The 20,225-nt window shown below is 43.2% G+C and overlaps 1 protein-coding gene and 2 long non-coding RNA genes across 8 annotated transcripts; all 3 read left to right on the top strand.

Annotated features, from left to right (window-relative positions):
* On the top strand, positions 415 to 3,158 carry LOC110436927. The gene is made up of 7 exons (XM_021464651.1): positions 415 to 473; positions 600 to 865; positions 1,450 to 1,485; positions 1,565 to 1,642; positions 1,756 to 2,099; positions 2,200 to 2,712; positions 2,787 to 3,158. Exons 5-6 carry the CDS (start codon positions 1,773 to 1,775, stop codon positions 2,605 to 2,607), a joined length of 735 nt encoding a protein of 244 aa, XP_021320326.1. The 5' UTR covers positions 415 to 473; positions 600 to 865; positions 1,450 to 1,485; positions 1,565 to 1,642; positions 1,756 to 1,772; the 3' UTR covers positions 2,608 to 2,712; positions 2,787 to 3,158.
* On the top strand, positions 7,492 to 11,092 carry LOC110437134. 2 transcript variants are annotated; one of them, XR_002455262.1, is made up of 5 exons: positions 7,492 to 7,838; positions 7,946 to 8,160; positions 8,321 to 8,512; positions 9,497 to 9,748; positions 10,839 to 11,092. It is a non-coding gene; the product is annotated as an uncharacterized LOC110437134 (long non-coding RNA). The 2 variants fall into 2 exon arrangements; XR_002455263.1 differs by having other exon boundaries at positions 7,946 to 8,512.
* LOC110437046 lies at positions 12,747 to 18,304 on the top strand. 5 transcript variants are annotated; one of them, XR_002455092.1, is made up of 8 exons: positions 12,748 to 13,329; positions 13,644 to 14,925; positions 15,085 to 15,224; positions 15,318 to 15,477; positions 15,627 to 16,086; positions 16,158 to 16,264; positions 16,892 to 17,727; positions 17,956 to 18,300. It is a non-coding gene; the product is annotated as an uncharacterized LOC110437046 (long non-coding RNA). The 5 variants fall into 5 exon arrangements; XR_002455093.1 differs by having other exon boundaries at positions 15,850 to 16,086; XR_002455094.1 differs by having other exon boundaries at positions 12,747 to 13,329; positions 13,644 to 14,909; positions 15,318 to 16,086; positions 17,956 to 18,304.

Consider the following 20,225-nt stretch of genomic DNA (forward strand, 5'->3'; position numbering starts at 1 on the left):
ATAACCAAGGTTTCTTGATTTTCTTTGGATTGCACATGTCCTCTATTCTCTGTTTCCAGTCATGAATGCTAGCAAGATTATGAAAACATATATGTACATGTAGCGGCCATGCACTTCGATTTGTAGCTAGCTTATGGCTCCTGCTGTAATTATTCAGAGCTGACTTTTGGTTCTTTTACCGGTCTGCACATTTGTGGCTACAAATATGTGTTTGTCAGTGCAGCACAGTGCCTTTCAGTTTAGTAGATTGGTTTCTTTAGCCTTTGATGGTTACCTTTTGCCATGTTGGCCTGCACTCATAGGGACAGACCACCTGTAGGTTGAGGCAGCACACTGGCGGTTGTTTGGTTATCATGTTACATGTTCTTATAATGTTTTGTGTGTCTAAGTACGCTCGTCTACCTGCAGCCGAAGAAACGAGCTACGCTGCGTGCCCTGCATTGCTTGCAAGGACACGATGTTTCCTATGGAACGTAAGAAAGATGCACCACCTAGAACACGACATGGTTGATTCGATTACGTGCACATACTTAGTTGATGCCTATGCTTTGCTATGTTTCATTGCCATGGACATGGAAGCTGCTTCTGGTTGTTGGCAGGCTGAAGAAATCGGATCAGCCACTTCTAAAAAGCCCACTCCAGACATGTCTGGAGCTTGAACAGCAACTGAAACAGTTCCTGGACAAGTTCAGCGTTACATACGTTGCTCCGAACTACATCTTCAGAACAGCGTTGGCTTCAGCTCACCTGTATCTTCTTGGCTGCCGGACGCTGGATGGAGAAGGCTTCAGTGTAGACTTGGTGTCATGGTGTCTTGAGTATGAGAGCTTTGATCTGCCGTGGATCGTTGATCGGAACCCCGAAGGTGATACGACTTTAGGGTATATGCTTCGGTTTTGTTATCACCGGGTTTAATGTATATGCCTCATGTTTTTTATACCGTGATCTGCTCATGTTCAAAGAAGGATTGGGGTAGTATAAAGGTTGATAGAGGTCTTGTTTTTCATATAGGCTTCTCATTGTCTTCTGACATTTCTAAGTACCTTAGACTTAGAGCTTTACTACGTTTGGTCAATAGACTTGCTTGTTTAACTTTGCTATCAAAGATACTTATGTAGGACCACAGTACGGAATTTGTCCTATTATGTATATGGTTCACAATGCTAAACAAACATATAGGCTCTGTAAATGAACCTGTCTTCGATCTATTTGCTCCTATTTCTATCTTTAGTCAGCCAGTGCGTTTTAGTTCCCTCTTATTTAATCCAATAGCCTGCATTGTTGGTTGGTACCTGCTAACTGCTAAGAAAAGTCCCTAATTTCTTTAGATCCACGCTGTCAATCGCGTCCAACATCATGTGCGCTTAGTACTGTTCTTTGAGGTTTATATTATAAAAATAGCAGCTGTGCCGAGGCAATCACGATGCTTACAGAACTTTGATTTTGCAGCAATCGCTCAGTGGAAGGCTGCACATTTCAGACTAGGTAAGTTACCAAATTTAATCAGTTTAGCACTGTATATACCATCCTTTCCCTTACATAAATGTTTCCAACACGACGCCAGCTGCTGAGCTAGATAGCAGCAAGATTTACGTACCTGAGCTCCATGATGAAGCGTATCTACAGTGTAGGACACTTCCAGGTACAAAAATTGACACTCCCTTATTCATTTCCATTGCTGTCGACGTTGCTCGTCCTAGTTTAGCTAGGCCATACAGATAAAAAATGTTTTCTAATTCCTTGTTTTCTCTTCAGCTTGTGCACCAGGCCCTATGTTGGATTTCAGCTACTTAATGATTCTGGAGCTCAAGAACCTGTACAACCAAAAGTATAACGCCCTGCTTAAGTCTAAGATATCATGCCATCAGATCTACGATGCTGCTTACCAGCTGTATCTAGATCTTGATCCAGCTATTCAGGACATATACAACTGTGCTCAGTCCTTTCCCGGTGCATCAGCCTTCAGTGAAGTAAAGCATCAGGTGCAGCAGATAGAGAAGGAAGTGGTCTCTGTTGGCACTATGCTACAGACCCTACATGCTAACCTCACTGCGCCCATTGGCCTAAGAAGATTCAGGAGCAGCCCATCCATCTATGAGGTATCATCAGCTCCTTCTGCGAAGACATGCTGCAATAGTTGTTTCTTCTATATGTTACCTCTAACAATAACATGACTGTTGCTATCTATTATTTCAAAAGCAGGCAAACACATCAAGTTGTCCCACGGCCTATCTCAGAGCTATTGTCACTGCTGTTGTTTACAGGCTGCATAGAACACCGTCGTCTCTTACAAGTAAGAGAGCAGCAGATGGAAGCTTCCATACAGTTATCTCGAGCACCCTTTTCAGCAAGATATACCGATCTACCCAGGCAGTGACATTATTCGAGGCAGAAGCGGCTGCCATCTATCGATACCTACGGTGCACGACAAACGAACTTGGCTATACCATACTTGACCGGAACTATCCCACTCTTGCTAGATTGCTCTATGAGTTGAACAACTACAATGAGTACATGGTTGAAATGCAGCTGTGTGCAGAGAAGTCTGTGGAAGCAGCACACAAAGCAAATGAAGCCATAGACCTTGTAGCCAGGGCGCCTTGTTAAGATACAGTGGCGCTGATAGAAGCATCGGTTGGTGAGATACTTGGATTTAGTAGGTCCTACTGTATAGGTCTGGACAAGGCACTACAGACTTTTCTACAGGACAAGGTATTGTGCTACATAACTTCTCTTTCCTTTTGTACATACAATCTAGTAACAACACATTGTCGTTGTCCTTGTAGGAAGGATATCAATCCATTAGGCTAAAGACGGTGTTTTGTTCAGCGGCATCAGCGTCGCAGTAGTTTCTGCATGCACGCGATCCAGATCAAGGAGATCTATTTTGTGGTCACCGAGATGGAATTGTTTTAGCCACCCATGCTAATATGTCCCAAGCAAACTGCTTAAGTCTTTTGATTTGTGATCGAGAGACGATTATGAATGTACGTATATATATAGCTTGAATTGTGCTCATTGTGTTATGGACACCAACTTATAATATATTGTTATGGTACCCTAAAAGGTTCTGGCTTGAACTGCAAGCATAAAAATCTGTTTACAACCTTTTGCTTTCAGATTGGTCTATAGAAAGCTGGTACAGTTAAACTTCTTTGATAAACATGTTTAACTGGATTCACTGATATGATTAAGAGATAATCGGGGAACTCTCAGGCAGCAGCTATCCTCTATCTGGGAGACGAGTATATTCATGGTAAGCCAAAAGTAGAGGGAGATAGTTGTGGAGTGGTAGTGAACAATGATTCATTTTCCTAACTTCTCAGAAGTTACAATTAGTTTATGCAATGTTTGAACTCTTAGTGCTCAGTTTAGCACTATGGAAACAACTGTAGTGAAGAACAATTAACTAAGTACTTCAAATTTGACAGAATAATCTTTGACCTTAATGTGGTTCGTAGCGTAAGGACAAGCACTAAAATATCTTGTTTTCAGATTATATATATGGTTATATACAATTACATGAAACTTAAACTATAAAAGGTTGTTTATATGTGCATTCTTCAAATGAAGCAATGACGTTAGTACGGGCACTATACTAGTAAGTTATACTTTGTAGTTGGGGAAAAAATTTCGCCAACAGACCACAAGCAGCTTATGTCGTCTGCTTTCTCATGTTGTAGGCTTGTAGCTTTGTAGAGGTAGCAGTTCACTGAGAACCCATGGTGCACGGGTAATTAAAAAAAAGCAAGCAGCAGCACGCAATGCAAAGCCCACCTAGGGAGGCCCAGGAAGCCTAGCTAATCCCAGAATCGTCGGCCCAGTCCCAGATTGGAGCACGTGAAGCCGGCGTAGCCTGCAGCAGCAGTAATCACGCTAATAGAAAAAAAATACTTGGAAGCTTGCGCGCGGGAGATCGAGGGTCGATCGACGACGTCGACGCCGACAATCGACGCGCCGGGATGCGCGCAGTACACGCTCGCTTATATATTCCGGGACGCGCACAGGCATCCGCGCGACAGAATGGAGCGCGAGCTTTCTTCCGCCGCCGCCCGCCACGCCGCCCGCCCTGGCGCGGCGCCGCCGCGCGCATACCCGCGCACGCCGTTTGCGGGCGCGCGCGCTGGCTGTCAGGCCCGGCAGCGCGGGGCGCCGGCCTGCCGGGCCCCTGCCGAGCCCCACGGGCGCCGTGCCGCGCGCTCGATCGATCGATGCACCCGAGGCTAGGGAAATACTTAGACGCTTGTAAGCTATCGTCAGCAGGACGCGTCTGTGATCTCCAAATAATAAAGACAAGCGTACCTTACAAGTGTCTGAAACTTAAAGCGTGTCTGTGACATTTGAATTAGTATAGACGTCTGTTGTCAACGCACGTCAGTATTACTAGTTCAGACGCTTGTTCTTGACGGGTGTGTAATTCTTAAAATTACAGACGCGTCTTTGACTATCACTGAGCGCTGTCTTCAGCTGGATTGCTACAGACGGTCGTTTGTTAACATGCGTCCGTGATAGTTTGCTAGAGACGCGTTTTGGGTTTGGCGTCTATATCCGAACTGATGATTATGTGTCGTTTTTACATAGTGTTATATGACTTGCAGGACCGGTTTCGCATATATTAGTATTCTTTTAATAACTAGCAAATATACGTGTGTTTCAATCATGTGCCGCCACTAGACAATAATGGAGGCAGAGTCCACTGTTCATGACACATACCGGCACACCTAGTATCCAATCCAGTTGATTACAGTACAGACCACCAAATTTGTAATGATGGTGAAGCGTCATCACCACCACTCCCTCGCACTTCTGTTTGATTGTAAAGCTAGTGGGCACACCCATCTCACTCCAATGCAACTCAAGGCTCTACTACCTAGGCTCGAACGTTCTCTCCCTTCTGCCTTGTAACCGTTTGTTCCTCTTCCCCATGAAGCCAGAGAGTAGTAAACTAATTATGTTTTATGCAAGTTTCTATGATACAAATTCTCTTATGAGACCAAATAACCATTTGTTTGATCACACCGACGTCACCACTTTATTCTAGTCCTTCTATTGGCACGCATCAAGCAACCCTAACTTTTTTACAATTCGGCCCATTTTTTGAAAAAAATAACATTTAGACCTCTGGGCGACACAAACTTAGATTTGGACCCAGGGGTTCAACGCCGTGGAACAGGGCGTTGATGTTACATGTCTCGACGCCGTGGTTCACGGCGTCGAGCTCCATGACCTAGCCCTCCGTGGCGGCTGGCATGGCGGCTGACGTGGCAAAGCTCGATGCCACACATCATGGCGTGTAACGTCGAGCTCGACGCCACAGATCACGGCATCAAGCTCTTGACTATAGGACCCGTCGCGCCCAGGCTCTCCATTCTCTCGGCTGCTCGCTTGTCAAGCCGCCGCCGTCGATTTTAGCTGTGCCACCGCCGTCGAGCCGCCTGCACCGCCGCCATCGAGCCACCTGCACCGCCGCCATCTAGCCGCCTGCGACCGCCGCTGTCGGAGCCGTGTGCGCGGGCCGCCGTGAAGCCGTTCGCGCCCAGCCCGTCCGCGACCAGCCGTCCGAGCCCCCCACGTGCAACCGCCGCCGTCCGCGCCATGCACGTCCCGGCCGTCGTCCTCCTCATTTTTGCGGAGGCATGGGTGGACCAGCGGTGCTCGCCGGAGGTCCTCCCGGACGGCGGGCTCCGGCATTCTTTGTTGAGCTGCAACACCTCCTCTGGCCACCTCGGCTGCCCAAAGTAAATTTCTTCCTCGATGAATTAGTGCTTCTAGTTTAGATAATTTAGATAGTAATTAGTTTAGAATTAGTAACAAATTTAGTTTAGAAAATTTATTTACATAGGACGGTTATTTTGTTTGATTAGATTAGGTCGTTACATACTTAGTTATGTTTGAGCTTAATTATTTAACCACATTTAGGTATTTAGATAGTTATAATTGTTTTTGGACTTTGTATTATTTAGTTATATATTAGTTATGTATTAATACTTGTAGTTATATATAGTAGGTAAGGTTATTTTGTTAGATTAGATTAGGTAGGTAGTTACTTAGTTATGTTTGAGCTTAATTGTTTAACCAAATTTAGGTATTTAGATAATAATAATTGTTTTTGGACTTTGTATTATTTAGTTATATATTAGTTATGTATTAATACTTGTAGTTATATATACTAGGTGCACATATTAGTTATAGATAGGTAGTTAGTTAGGCTCTTATTATTTTAGATACACATATACATAGTAATTCGTATGTGTACTATAGTTCTACTTGTATTAGTTAAATCCCTAGTAACTTGGGTGTTCTGCTTATCAATTAGATGGACAACGTAGTCACCGTGTATCATGGAGGAAGTGTGGAGGAAGATCAGTTTGGGAATGTCTCTTTTGTTGGAATGCAAAGGGTGCCTTTAATGTTTGATGAGCGGCCATTGTTTTCTGAGTTGATGGGTAGTGCTCATGATGAGCTTAAATGTCATTCAAATGAAGATGACATCTTAGTTGAGGGGGTACTTCACCATGGCAGGTTAGAGACAATCTTTAGACAATTGGTCCCAATTGTATCAGAGGTTCAATAGAAAAAATATGTCAAAACTATCATAAAGAATGAGTTTAAATGTCTAGATTTGGTTGTGCACAAGTTGTCAAAGGAGGCAACCCCTCTAGTATGTTCTCCTCCTAATGGCCAACCACCCCTTGGTGGGTTCTCACTACAACTAGACAATCCAGCACCCTCTTATCCCCTGTTACACAGTCAAGAGGTGGGTGTAGAAGATGTGGTTGTCGTGCCTGATGCTCAATTGATGAACAACAATGAATGAAAATTAGCGAAACATGTGGAAAGGTTACCTTGGGTTGCTACCTTTTCCATGTCGTGGCATCCTACATTGCATAATACAAGTATTATTAATCCCTTCAAAAACCTAGTAATTGTGTATCTAAGTCTACAAAATACACCTCATATAGGTCAAATCAATGCGTCAAAAAGTAAGAGGTGAGAGAGTATACCTGTTTGTTCAAGATCTCTAGATCAAATCGAACTTTTGATGGTCAAAATAGTGGATTCAAGTTTATAGGTCGAGTTTGGGGGAGGAAACAACCGAGAGGGAAGAAGAAAAAGTGAAAGAGGCCACGGTTAGGGAAGGGTGGGCGGTGATTTGTAAATCCAGGCTCGACGCCCTGATCTACGGTGTCAACCTCGACGCCATGATCTACGGCGTCGACCCCGTACCACGTAAGATGCCACGTAGTCGCCATGCTGGGTTGTGGCAGGGACCTCGACGTCGTGGTCTGTGGCGTCGAGCTGTCTTACCTCAACGTCATGGTTCATGGCGTCGTCCCCCTGGGTTCAAAACTGGATTTTTGTCATCCAGGAGTCCAAATGTGAATTTTCTTTAAAAAAAGTCAAATTGTAAAGAAAATTGGGTCGAGCAACGGGCCCATAAAAAGGCCAAAGCACAGACACGAAAAATAGTCTATTACGGCCTTACGGAACCTCACGTTTGCCGAATACCCACCCCCACGTGACCCGAACTCCAGTCCATCCCGCTCCTCGTCTCTCTCGGTGGCCAGATCCGGGCACGCGGGCTGCTGCGGCGTTGGGATTCCAACGCGCGGGTGGCGGCGGCAGCTGGATCTGGGCGCGCGGACGGCGGCAGCGACTGGATCCGTGCATGCGAGGGTCGCTGCTTCCTCAAGCCGCCGTATGTCGAGGTGTACGCCCTATGCCGCCCCTATGCACCGCTCAGGCCCTTGCTCGTTGCGGCGTGGCGACGCTCCGAGGAGGACATCTTCCCTGCCGTGGGGTCGACGACGTCGTTTCATCCGCATTTTCGTGTTCAGGTCAGCCCCTCCCGCCCGCGTCCTGAACCCCCTCTACTCCTCCCTCCGTCGTATGGGGTTTCGTTCCTTGCTCACTGGAGTGCGGGTTTGGTACTCGGGTGGTGCAGCATCAGGTGTTCGCGGCCGCCGACGAAGAGGTCCCTGCCAACGCCGACCATCATACCACCACCATGCCTTCGCTTCGTCGAGGTCAGGAAGCTGTGCCCACGCTGAGGTCACCGACGAGGAGGTTGAGATCCTGAAGAGCTCCTCCGCAAGCATCATTGAGTTAATTACGTTCCTACACAAGCATCGTTGTTCTCTGCTATGACTACTAATCTAGGTATATCCACATAGCCACCAATCATCTGAAGCCTCTATTGAGATGTTGATTGATTCAAAATGTGTTCTCAATTTTCTCTATTTGATTTGATTTGTGTTAAATAAATGGTGCTAGTTAATACCGAGCTGGAATCAAATTTTGATGCTATATGAAATACTAGGATTATTTGATTTGATCTGTGTTAAATAAATGGTGGCGAGATTGTTGGGTTTGCGAGCTCACCAACGAGAAGGTCCTCTACTGCATCCTGGCCTAAGGCGTCCGCGAGTGCTCGCGAGCTCACTGACAGGGAGGTCCTCCACTGCATCTCCACCATCAAGGTCACCGTGCCCTTACTGCTATTACTACTAAGGTAATGGATGAGAGCACCTAGGTAATACTAGTTAGAATATGCTACTGTTCCTGCTGCAATTGAAGAAATAATTATTGGTTAGAGGTGAGCAATGTATGCTTTCATAACCCTATCTGAATCTTATAGCTTATGCTCAATCAGGGGCGAAGCTAGCTACAAGCCAGTGGGTGCAAATGCACCACCCAAATTTTGCAAAAACAGTGATTTTTTCTAAAATTTTACCATATATGCACCATGTATAGCACAAGTCTATGCACCCACAAGGCAAGTGCACCACCCTCCAATTTGCTCTAGCTTCGCCACTGTGCTCAATCATTGTTGTATTGGTTAGTTTCCTCCCCATACTTTCATCTGGGTGTGCAAGGCCTATGAATGAACACCAGTTTCAGCTTGTATTGCTGACATTACAGAGTTCAGTTAAATAGCTAAGTTTACAGAATTCACATAAACTGCTAAGTTTCCACTTACAATTTGCAGATACATGTGGTTCCCAGTGGCCTCTTTGATTTTTAGAGATACATCATATGGTTTTTCCTACAGATTAAATCCTTGAATAATTTAAAACTACCTTAATAAAATGTTATGCGAATGTAAGTATTTAATCTGGTTTCATAGAACATTACCTGTAAAATGCCCTGCAAGCTTACGCTTTTGTGGATGTAAGGATATTGGATTATTGTTATACACTTATACTACATAATAGTCATAATCATTCTTGGAGCTACATAATTTTGTGCCTCCAACTAAAAATACAATCCAATAATTTTCCTGTCTATCTAATTATCAATGCAGGGCATGGTTTTTCCTACTTTTGTGTTGTTATTGCCATTTCCCATTTCTGTATCAATGTACTCTACAGTTAGCTAAGACCTTTCAGATCTATGCTTTTGGTTTATTCAACTCACTAACTAAATGGTCTCATGAAGAGAAAAAATGAGCAAGTCATCCGAGGTTCATGTTGTGTAATCCATTTGTCTTCTGCAGCTGTCTAATTATAGCGTGGCGGGCTGCCCCTTCCCCCTCCCGAGCGTCGCCCCCGACACTCCCCCTGCTCCTCTCCTCCCTCAATTCCGTGTTGCGCAACGCCCAGCTCCTAATTCATTTTGGTATCTTGTCCATCCAGTTTAATCCCTTTAATATTATGTTGCACTTTTCCTGTTGCAGGGTCTCACTGAGCTACGCAACTTAGGTTTTCCCCCGCTGCAGGTCATCACTAAGGTCCAGAATGGAGGAAAGGTAAATTTAATTTCCAAATGATCATCATCCCATGATTTATGGAGTTAATTAGCCTGATAGAACAATACATTTTAGTAAAATAGAGAAGGCTTTTGAATCATTAGTTTCCTATTACTTTATACAACTTAGCATGCGTGGCTGACATCTCCTTTCCCATTTAAATGTTCCTTTCTATGATTCTCTGTTTTGTTCTATTTTGTTTTTTTTTGTTATTTTGCCCTTTTCTGTTATATTGTGGAATTGGCTATAGGATTTCCGTTTCTTGCTGATGAATAGAAAATAAGGAATCACATTGTTTGTTCTCTAGCATCTCTTCAGAATGGATTTTGTTGGAAGGTTCTTTGCCTCTCTGTCCTTTCCTCTGTTTTCAATTTTGTTTGGCTCACTGCAATGGATTATTAACCATTAACATGGTAGCACATTCATACACTGGAGAATGTCATCTATATCTGGATTAATATACTTGTATACATGTACAGTACCTGCACATGTATAAAAGTAAGCATCTCTTTACTTTCTCTACTTTCCAAAGTGCAATCATTATATGCTTAAATAGCTCTTGACATGAGTAAATATGTAATTTCCATGTAGCATTGATGTTATTAAGAATTCTAGAAATGCACTTATTTGAGTTGTGGGGAGAAAGATTCTATAGAGGAGTACTATTGGTACTATCTTTTCTTTTATGATTTGGAACTGATGCTAGGTCTTGGTATGCCAACAAGAAAATAAAATCTAGGAATTGAATGGTGTGCTCCGCTGTGATTGTAAAGAACAATGGTATCGTTGATTGCTCTTCTGCAGACTTATGAGTTGTGGAAGCCCCGTGTTTAGAATTGTGACAGGTTTAGGTGATTACTAAAATAACACAGTGCTAACAGTGTTGAACGTGTAAGTATTATTATTGGAGTGCATCATGTTTTACCTTTAGACCAGACATATACTCCCCATGCTGTTCAAAATGCTGGAAAATGTTTACTTCTTTTTTTGCGAGGAAAAGAAGTTTACTTGTAGTTTTGCTGCCATTTTTTTATCGAGAGTCATGATGACAATGATGTTACCAATAAACTCAGGGGTGCTCCTCTTGCAGGGTTATGGTATGACTGAAAACTGCTGGATACTATCCCTGGAGTACCTGCAAAAGGGCCATGCCTGTTTGTTCAAGTGGAGTACTTGTCTTAGGAGTTGATGCAAAGACAATGAAGCATCTACCTCCGAACAACTAGGAGAAATCTGTGTTCGAGGACCAAACATAATGGAAGATGATATTTGATTATTTTTCTGTGTCATTGATTGTGTTTGGTTACAAATATAACTGTGTATATATGCTTGGAATATTTAAATGTTTGGATTGTGTTGTTAACTTGTGCTTTTATTGGTTAATTTCTCGATGAATTGTGCTGTTTCGATATTAATCACTAGCAAATTTCTGCATGTATGAGTTGGTTATGGAGGAATTTTAATAACGCCTTCACAAATGTTTGAAGGCTTATAGAAAATGCCTATAAAAAATATTGTAGGCAGCTAGAAAATGCCTTTAAAAAGTATTGTAGGCAGCTAAAAAATGCCTTTATATATTGCTCTTGAAAGGCGTTTTGAGAAAATGCCTCAAAAGACCTTTTGAGTCCAGTTTATAGCCGGCATTCTTGAGAATGCCTAAAAAGGTCTTTGAAGGCATTTTGAACACTTTTGAAGGCATTTTTAAATGCCTTGTATAAAAGGTCATGCTGTAGTGCCTTGTCCGATTCTTTTTGGCAATGCTGGACAAGGACGTGGGCTTTAAATATTAGACAGAGTATATAGATTATGGAATTTAGTTACTCCATCGTCTATGGTTTTGGTTTATCTCTACCATATATAATGCACCGATATAAATTTTTTTAAAGCCACACCAAAATTTGTCCACCACAGTCATGAAATCTCCTAAGTGCACCCAAAATTGCACCCCCTAACAACTAACCTATGGAACAAACGCACCAGATCCACTCTAACTTCTCCTTTCTCTCACTCACTCAAATCCAACCGCTCATATTGTTTGGATCAAACCTCATCACTCACCCTTCACCCCCTCCGCTCCGTCGCACCCAGCTTTCGTGCCTCACCCACACACCCACCCACTCGCGCTCCTGACTCCTCGCCTCCTCTTTCCAGTCGTGCAGGCGGCGACGACGCTCTCCACACTGCCGCTATGCACCCCGCTCTTTCCCCACGTGCCTCCCCAGCCCCTCCAGCACCGTTGCGTGCACCGCCCCTCCCCTCCCCGCCACATCTCCTCTAAATCCAGTGAGGGCACTGATTAGGTGAACCCCAACGCGGACTATGTGCCGCGCGGCTCAGGGTGCCCTTCCGCGCGTGCGCCACCCAGATAGGAGCTGCAACCATGGTGTAGTCGTTCGTTGTGAAGAAGGACGACGAGCTCGATGAGGAAGTCGGCGTAGCACCATGTAGGCTCAACTCCCGACTCTAGAGTGCCGTGCAACTCCTGCAGATGTTGCACGCCAAACCTGTGCCACGAAGCTGATACTGCTCTCCTTGTGATTGGGAAGAGGAGGCGAGGAGTGTGAAGGGCGCTGCCACTGCATGCATGATTGGGAAGAGGAGGCGAGGAGTTAAGAGCGCATGTGGGTGGGCGCGAAAGCCGGGTGCAACATAGCAGAGAGGGTAAAGGGTGAGTGATGAGATTTGATCCAAACAATATGGACCGGATTTAAGTGGAGAAAGGAGAAGTTAGAGTGGATCTGATGCATTCATTTCAAAGGTTAAATGTTACTAGGTGTATTTTTTTAGGTGCGCTCAGAAGAGTTCATAACTATGGTGGACAGATTTTAGTGTGGCTTTAGAAAAATTTAAATCGGTACATTATATGCGGTAAAGATAAACTAGAACCATAGACGAGTAACTAATAAATGTCGTTATAAAAGAAAGTAAGACCACGTATTGGTGCGACAAAATTTTTCGCTCCGTGTGTCCGCTCCTCCCTTTGCTATACCTCTCATCCCGTCCGACCGTGCAACCTCGCCCACGGTTCGATTCCTGGCCACCTCCCCTGCGTATCTTTCATTTTCTTCCAAAAAAGAAACGACATCCTCGAGGGAGGCTGCTCGCATTCCAAATCTCACGATCCCTAATCCTGGTGCCACCACAATCTTGCCGCAAGCCCCTGGAACATCTACACCCACTTCTCCGCCGTTGGCGTCGAGATTGCACGCCGCGGGGAAGGCGCTCGCGTCAGCGGTTCGAGGCCACCCGTCGTAGCCGCTCCCATTGCTGCCGCAGGCGGTGGCTTTGCCTAGGAAGAGAGCCTTCCCTACCAGTTCAACAACGCATCTCCATCTAGGCAGGCACCCCTCCAAGGTCACACGACACATCTCCGTCTTCCCCAGCGGCGGCCGTAGCTCAGCCCCTGCAACGAGTGAGCTCCCCGGCGGCGGCCGTAGCAGGCTCCTTTCCAAGGTCACGCATGGGCTCCGTCTTCCCTAGCGAGCTGCACCTAGGCGAGGCCACGATGGACCTGGCGGGTGCTCGTCCAAGGATCCGTGCGGTGGTGAGTCAGGATGGATGAGGGGCCCTCGCACCACCAGGTACGTTTGCCCCTTGGTCTATCTTCCTGCTATGCCAAACCACGCACCCAAACTTGAACTTAGTATTTGTGCTCGAATCTGATCTGGTTACAATTGTATATGCATGTATTATGCCTACTAACTTCAATTTTGTACAAATATGTACAAGTACCATGAGAAGTCCATTGCCTGCACATCAGTGCATTGCAATGTTCTTTTTGTCTATACCAATGTTGCTCTTTTTATTTTTCTAATGATGAGCCACTGATGGCATTGTTTTCTCGATCCCTTTTGTTCTTGCTGACAATGGGCAATTTTACACTATTATTGTGCAGAAAGGATTTGATCCACAATGGTTGGCAAATGCACTGCAGACGATGAACTTATCTGGCGCCACCATCGAGAGCCTTGACTACGAGTTCATCATTAGCAATTTGTCTGTATAAAAGGATCAGATGCCCTTTCAAAACACTTGAATAATTATAGATTATTAATGGCTAAGCAAAAGCATTTCTGCTAGAGTGCACACTTTATGCTGCAAATGCCAGGATGTGAGACATTGTCACATCTTGTACTGCTGGCTAACTATCTGTGTTCTCTCATAAGAATCAAAATCGGTCACAAAATAAGATGGTCTAATTGCTGAGTTTTGTTATTTTTATGTGTATGTTTGATCATTTTCTATGAGAAGAGCCATTTCACCTAGGTGTATGGTTCTAAATAGCATATGTATGACTTTCTTATGGTCATTGTTTGTGATCTAAAAATAATCATCTCTGTCCCTACGTAAACCAATGTTTGTAGAATAATATATAGACTGACTGTGCTATATGTTTGCTTTTGTTACAATGATGATATTCTTGACTAACATGTTTGCCCCTACATAACCCAAGTTTGCTGATGAGGACAATCTCTTGTTCCTCGCTGAGAACTGAAATTTCTTCTCCCTATCCCTTTGATCTTGTCTGGCTATTTCCCGTGAGAAACTGTCCTTTGACCTTATAATTAGGGCCTTATTGATGCTAAAGGTTAATTAGATTATGGTAGAAGTAGGAGGCATTATATATTCACGTCAGATCCTCTCGAATTTGCTTAGTTAAAGATAGTTTTCATCCTAGGTGAATGTGTTTGCTTTTCGTTTAATTTCAGTAGGTAGGTTCCACATTCCTGTAAGCTATGGATGCTTTCCTCATTTTCTCTTATGAGTTTTTGTGATGTTCATTTGTAATGTGTGATCGCACTGATAGTTTAGGAACAGCCACATTAGCTAATGAACTTCCATTCTGAATTGGCCAGTGAAAAAGCAATCACAAATTAGGAAAAAAAAGATATGTCTAAACTGATGATAGTGTATGAGAATTTGATAGGCTGTGCCTGTGGCAATTTATGGTGCAATGCTGAAGCTGCTATTGTGCCCTTTTTTCTGTAGTTTTCAAGGTTTAACTAAGATATTGCAGATAAGTTTTCATACAGAGGTTTTCCTGACACTAAAATAGTATATTTTTATTGATTATTTAGTTATTGTTTGTGGTTATGTCATCTTTATTATATTTTTCTGTATAGAGTGAAGGTCTGGTACTGCGACGGTGGATCTTTCACTGGTGTGGTTCTCATGCAGTTAGTGAAATTCTGTCTCAACTCGTGGCATTTTCTTTCCTTATTAGTTTCAGACCACAAACTAAATATGTGCACCAAGGGATGCTACTCTAAAACTTTGGTTTGTTTTATTTATTAAACCACAACAATTCATTGTCTGATTTCCTTCTTTTTCTTTAGGCTGCAGGCCTTTATCTCCGAGGTCAGTGCATTTGGTGGGCTGCTATGGATGACTTAATAGTCCAAGGACAACTCACCATAGTTCACCCATGCTGCTCCAAATTCCTACCTTTATGTGTTCAGATCTACTTTAAAATAAGGTATTTTAAATCTAACATGTACCAACTATTCATCTTTTGGGAAAATATAATTGGTAGATTTGGTAGACATAATTTGTTCTAATGGAATTTCAGTTTATTGTGCACACAATGTCCTTTGTTTTTATCTGGGTGAGCACCTTTGGAATACGATTCAAAATCCTTGGAGGGCATCCTTCCGAAAATCTTAAATGGGTTGCAAATGCAAATATCAACTGTTAGTATCATAGCTTTTGTTTTGAAAGCTACTATCCAGGTAAGAAAAGTATTGTCATAAGCTGCATTTAAAATTGATATTCACTTGGTCATTTGTCGAGTGGATCTAAGTGAAATCTATTTTTTTATGAGATTATTCACTTAGTCATTTGTCGAGTTGAGCTAAGTGAAATCTGTTTTTTTGTGTAGGATTATTCACTTAGTCATTTGTCGAGTTGAAGTGAAATCTGTTCCTTTATATGAGATATTGCAGACTTGCAGTTGCAGATTATGGATTTACATTTTTTTTTTGCTTCACTACGTATTACCCTGAAGCCCCATCTGCTTGGTTGATTTTAACCCCAATATACAAGGTGGACATGCAGATAGATGGCCATGTATCCTCACAGGGTACTGATTGTCCAAATTTTAGGCATGGAAGAACATGGAAGCTGGAGGTGGCAATGGTAAATTGACCGGAGCCGTCGTCGGCACCGTTGAGCTCTAGAACCCAGGTGCACCGAGTACTATGTTATGCCGAATGGAGCCTACTGGTCGGAGTGTGAGTGGAAGCCACCGTCAGAGGTGGTCGGCGACTGCGCGCTGGTTCCAGAACGCGTACAAGGAGGCTCGCAACGGGACATCGCCAACCCCCAAGAACGAGTACAAGGTATATCAACACAACTTGTTCCAAATTAGATCTCTTTTGATTCAGGTTTCTTATTTAGTCGTCTGTGCTAGGTACATGGGGATTTGATTCAGCTTCCATGGATGTCATTTCATAGATATATGAATGGATTGATGAAGGGTGTTTCTGTTGTTCCTGGAACCACCATTCTTCAGGGCAGGTACACCCCATCTCTCTCCCTCTAATTTTTCCTCTGATTTTCCTGATTTGGAAAGGATTCTTTAGTGCACCCCTCACAATTTGGTCTTAATTTCCCTGCTTGCCACTGGTCCTGATTTCCCCCAAATCTGAATTGTGCAGAATACATGTCTATTTTATCTGTCCATCTATATACCCGCCGAATACATTATGCTAATAGTGCTTAGAAATGCTAACAAGAACAACTTACTGAGTTATACATATTGTTGTTCAGATGCTGTAGTTCGTTCTCTCTGTTAGTTCTCTGAAAAATAGCTCTAAAATTTTGCTCGACACTTTTCATCACCACAAGCAAGCGAGCAAGCAGCCGTGAGCTCTATGGAGGCAGCTTATGATCTGCTACAGTAAGCAATCCCGTCAAGCTATATACACTACATAATTGTTAATGGCTTGTGAACTGATAGCATGTTAGTGATTAAGCTTCTCTAATTTCTCCAACCCTAAACTGTTGCTAAATTTATAGAAAATGTAATTTACAAATATTTTATACTATGCTGCAACTGTTTTTATTTTTGACAAGGCATGAATCTTAATCTATCTCACTATTTACTTCATTTTCAAGAAACATATTGTCCTTTTCTTTTTACAGTAGCGTTGCATTTTCATGATAAGAGCAAGACGACACATATACTTCAGTATGTTGCTTTGGAGCTGCGATGCTCTTGTCATTGGAAGACCCATCAGCCAGAACAGAGAGGGGAAGCAACAAAAATGGAGGCAGGGAGAAGGAAGAAATATGTTGCAGCGCTGTTGCCCTGTGGTGCTCGCTACTGATGTCTAACGGGCCAGGATTGACGAAAACAAGGATTGGAAGGAATGGATTCGCAACGATGATTCCATTTTCCTCAATGTTGAGATGGGTATCCTACAAAAATTACTAAGTACAGATGTTGTTGAGATTCATTAAAGTATCCAGTTTTCTCACTTTTCTTATTTTATTTTTTCACTTTCTTATTTCTGAAGTCCAATATCTTTTAACACACAATAATGCATGGTTTTATTTCATTATTTTGTGAATTTGTGTTTCCTGCACATTTATCCCTGTTTTTTAACTTTACAAATTTACCCTTATTTTTTGAATATGAAGCTTTCACTTGCTTCTATTCTGTGAAAAAGACATAATAACGATATTAAATGAGGACTGAAAAAGACACAAATATCCTTGACATGAGTGACTCAATAATCAATATGACTTTTTATGTACAAACTTATTGTGTATGTATTTTGAAGAAATGACATCACATATTTTTTACACACACGAATATTAGCTTTGTCATCTCTGTTGACTATTTCATCGTAACTCATAAGGCTTGATCCATTCTTTGGTTTTTTTGAACAGGGCCCATACCTTAACTAATAAAATTATAGAAACAAAGAAAAAATTGGAGGAAGCTCATTCAGATTAAGGCCGCACTCAGGCTTAGGGTATGTAGTATTTTTGTTTATATTTGATAATTATTGTCTAATCATAGACTAACTAGGCTTAAAAAATTCGACTTACAAATTACAGACAAATTATACAATTAGTTATTTTTTTATCTATATTTAATGATTGATGAATGCGTCCAAAGATTCCATCTGATAGGAAATCTTATAAATTTTTAGAATTTTGAAAACATCTAAACATGTCTTATTATCCGTTCAAATGTCCAGTCCATCACGGCTTCAGGCCACATGCGAGTGGAGAACAGCAGCGTGGGCACGGCAGCGGGATGAGCTCCGCGCCTACGCCTGGCGCACCGTGGATCCTCTGCGTCACCTGCTGCGCCATGCTGCTAGCAGTCGTGCCACGCGCCCACGCTCGCGCGCAGCCCCCTTGCCCCGCCGCCGACCCTATCGTCCGCATTTCTCACGTCACGGGATGAGAGAGGGAAAAGATCAGATCATATGTTTTAGATAAGGGATAAGCATAATAGTATTTTTCATTTCCTTCTTATTTTCCAAACAATTTTTTTGACCCATTATTAAACAGCAACTCACATAATTGGAAAACAAGGGCAGACCGCAACTTCAAGTTCAAAAAATTAAGGTAAATATGTAAACTTGAAATACGGAGGCAAACATATATACTGTTAGAGTTGAAAACGAGGATAGTAATGCAATTGTCCCATCTTACTGTAGCATTAGCATGGCAATACTAATGATTTAACTATATATATTAATGATGGCGAACCTAGACACAGACACTCAAGAGGATATCTTACTGTGCAATACATGTTTGTATGGAATATATCTAAAGCCACATATATTTATATCGTTAGGAACATACTTTGTTTTAAGGTCTTGTGAGATATTTTTGAAGACATGCAATATTACCGATGTGATATGTGCAAATATTTACATTATTTATATGGTTAGGATAACATACTTTGTTTAAGGTTTTGTGAGAGATTTTTCAAGACATGCGATATTAGTTATGTGATAAGCACTAATATTTACCTATATACACGAACGTGTGTATGGAGATATGGTGAAACTTATTCGTAGATTTATTAGCGTACGAAAGAAATGGAGGAGATTTCTATCCTACCAATATAAAACATTATTGAAAGGATCAAGATGCCCAAGAGGGGGGGGGGGGTGAATTGAGCTTCTCTAAAAATTTAAGCAACCTATAAGCTTCAATTCAACCCCTTGTGCCTAGTGTGACTAGAGAGCTACCGGATAAAAGTTTTGCAACCTAGTTCCAATCCTATTCTAGCATGGCAATTCTAAGAATGTTTAAACACAAAGTAAATGCTAGAATGTAAAGGAGTAGTGGAAGAAAGTGCTCGGCGATATTTTGCCGAGGTATCGGGGAGTCGCCACTCTCCACTAGTCCTCGTTGGAGCACCCGTGCAAGGGTCTTGCTCCCCCTTGATCCGCGCAAGGACCAAGTGCTCTCTACGGGCTGATTCTTTGACACTCTGTCGCGGTGAATCGCCCAAAACCGCTCACAAGCTTGACACGAGCCACCCACAAGAACTCCGGGCGGTCTTCGTGTCTCCAATCACCACCGAACCGTCTAGGTGATGGCGATCACCAAGAGTAACAAGCAAAGAACACTCACTTGATCCAAACAAGGCTCTAGAGAGTGGTGGATGCACACTTGACTCTTGGAATTCACTAGAGAAGGATTCTCACAAGAAATCACTCAAATCTCAATCCTGTCTAGGCTCTTGCTACTCTCTTGCTCCACAACAAGTTTCTCTGATGTTCAAATGGGCAAGAGACCTCTCATGGACGAGGTGGAGGAGTATAAATACACCCCACGAAGTCCAAAGGTCAGCCAACCGTTTTTCACTGAAAACGGGGTCACCGGACGCTGTTGATGTTGCACCGGACGCTCTGCACCGAGCGTCCGGTGACACCAAACGGCTAACTGTACCTGCGTCTCACAGGTCACCGGACGCTACCTCTCAGCGTCCGGCGGCACCGTCCGGTGCTCCAGGGAGTTTTACAAACTCCCTGAGTTTAGGACCGGACGCTACCCGGTGCGTCCGGTGCTAGCGTCCGGTGCTCAGGGTAGGTTTACAACCTCCCTGGGTATGGGACCGGACGCTGCTCGGTGAGTCCGGTGCCAGCGTCCGGTGCCTAACCCTAAGCACCGAAACCCTCCAACGGCTAAGGACCTCACCGGACGCACTCACTGAGCGTCCGGTGCAGCGTCCGGTGCCTACTTAGGCACCCAAACATCGTCGAAACGCGATCGTTCCAAAACAAAGTTTGTTCCTCTCGATCTAATGACTATCTCTGAGCTGCCTAGTGCTAGGTTTACCAAGTGTGCACCACACCTAAACCTAAAGCCTTGCCTAAGTCAAGCTACTAGATCAAAGCCCCTCTTAATAGTACGGTCAAAGGAAAATAAAGTCCTAAACTACTCTAAGTGCCCTTCTTCACCATATGGCACTTAGACCTAGTCTAGTCTTGACGATGTCCATCCA

This window comes from Sorghum bicolor, chromosome 7 (assembly GCF_000003195.3).
Source record: "Sorghum bicolor cultivar BTx623 chromosome 7, Sorghum_bicolor_NCBIv3, whole genome shotgun sequence".
Classification (NCBI taxonomy): domain Eukaryota; kingdom Viridiplantae; phylum Streptophyta; class Magnoliopsida; order Poales; family Poaceae; genus Sorghum; species Sorghum bicolor.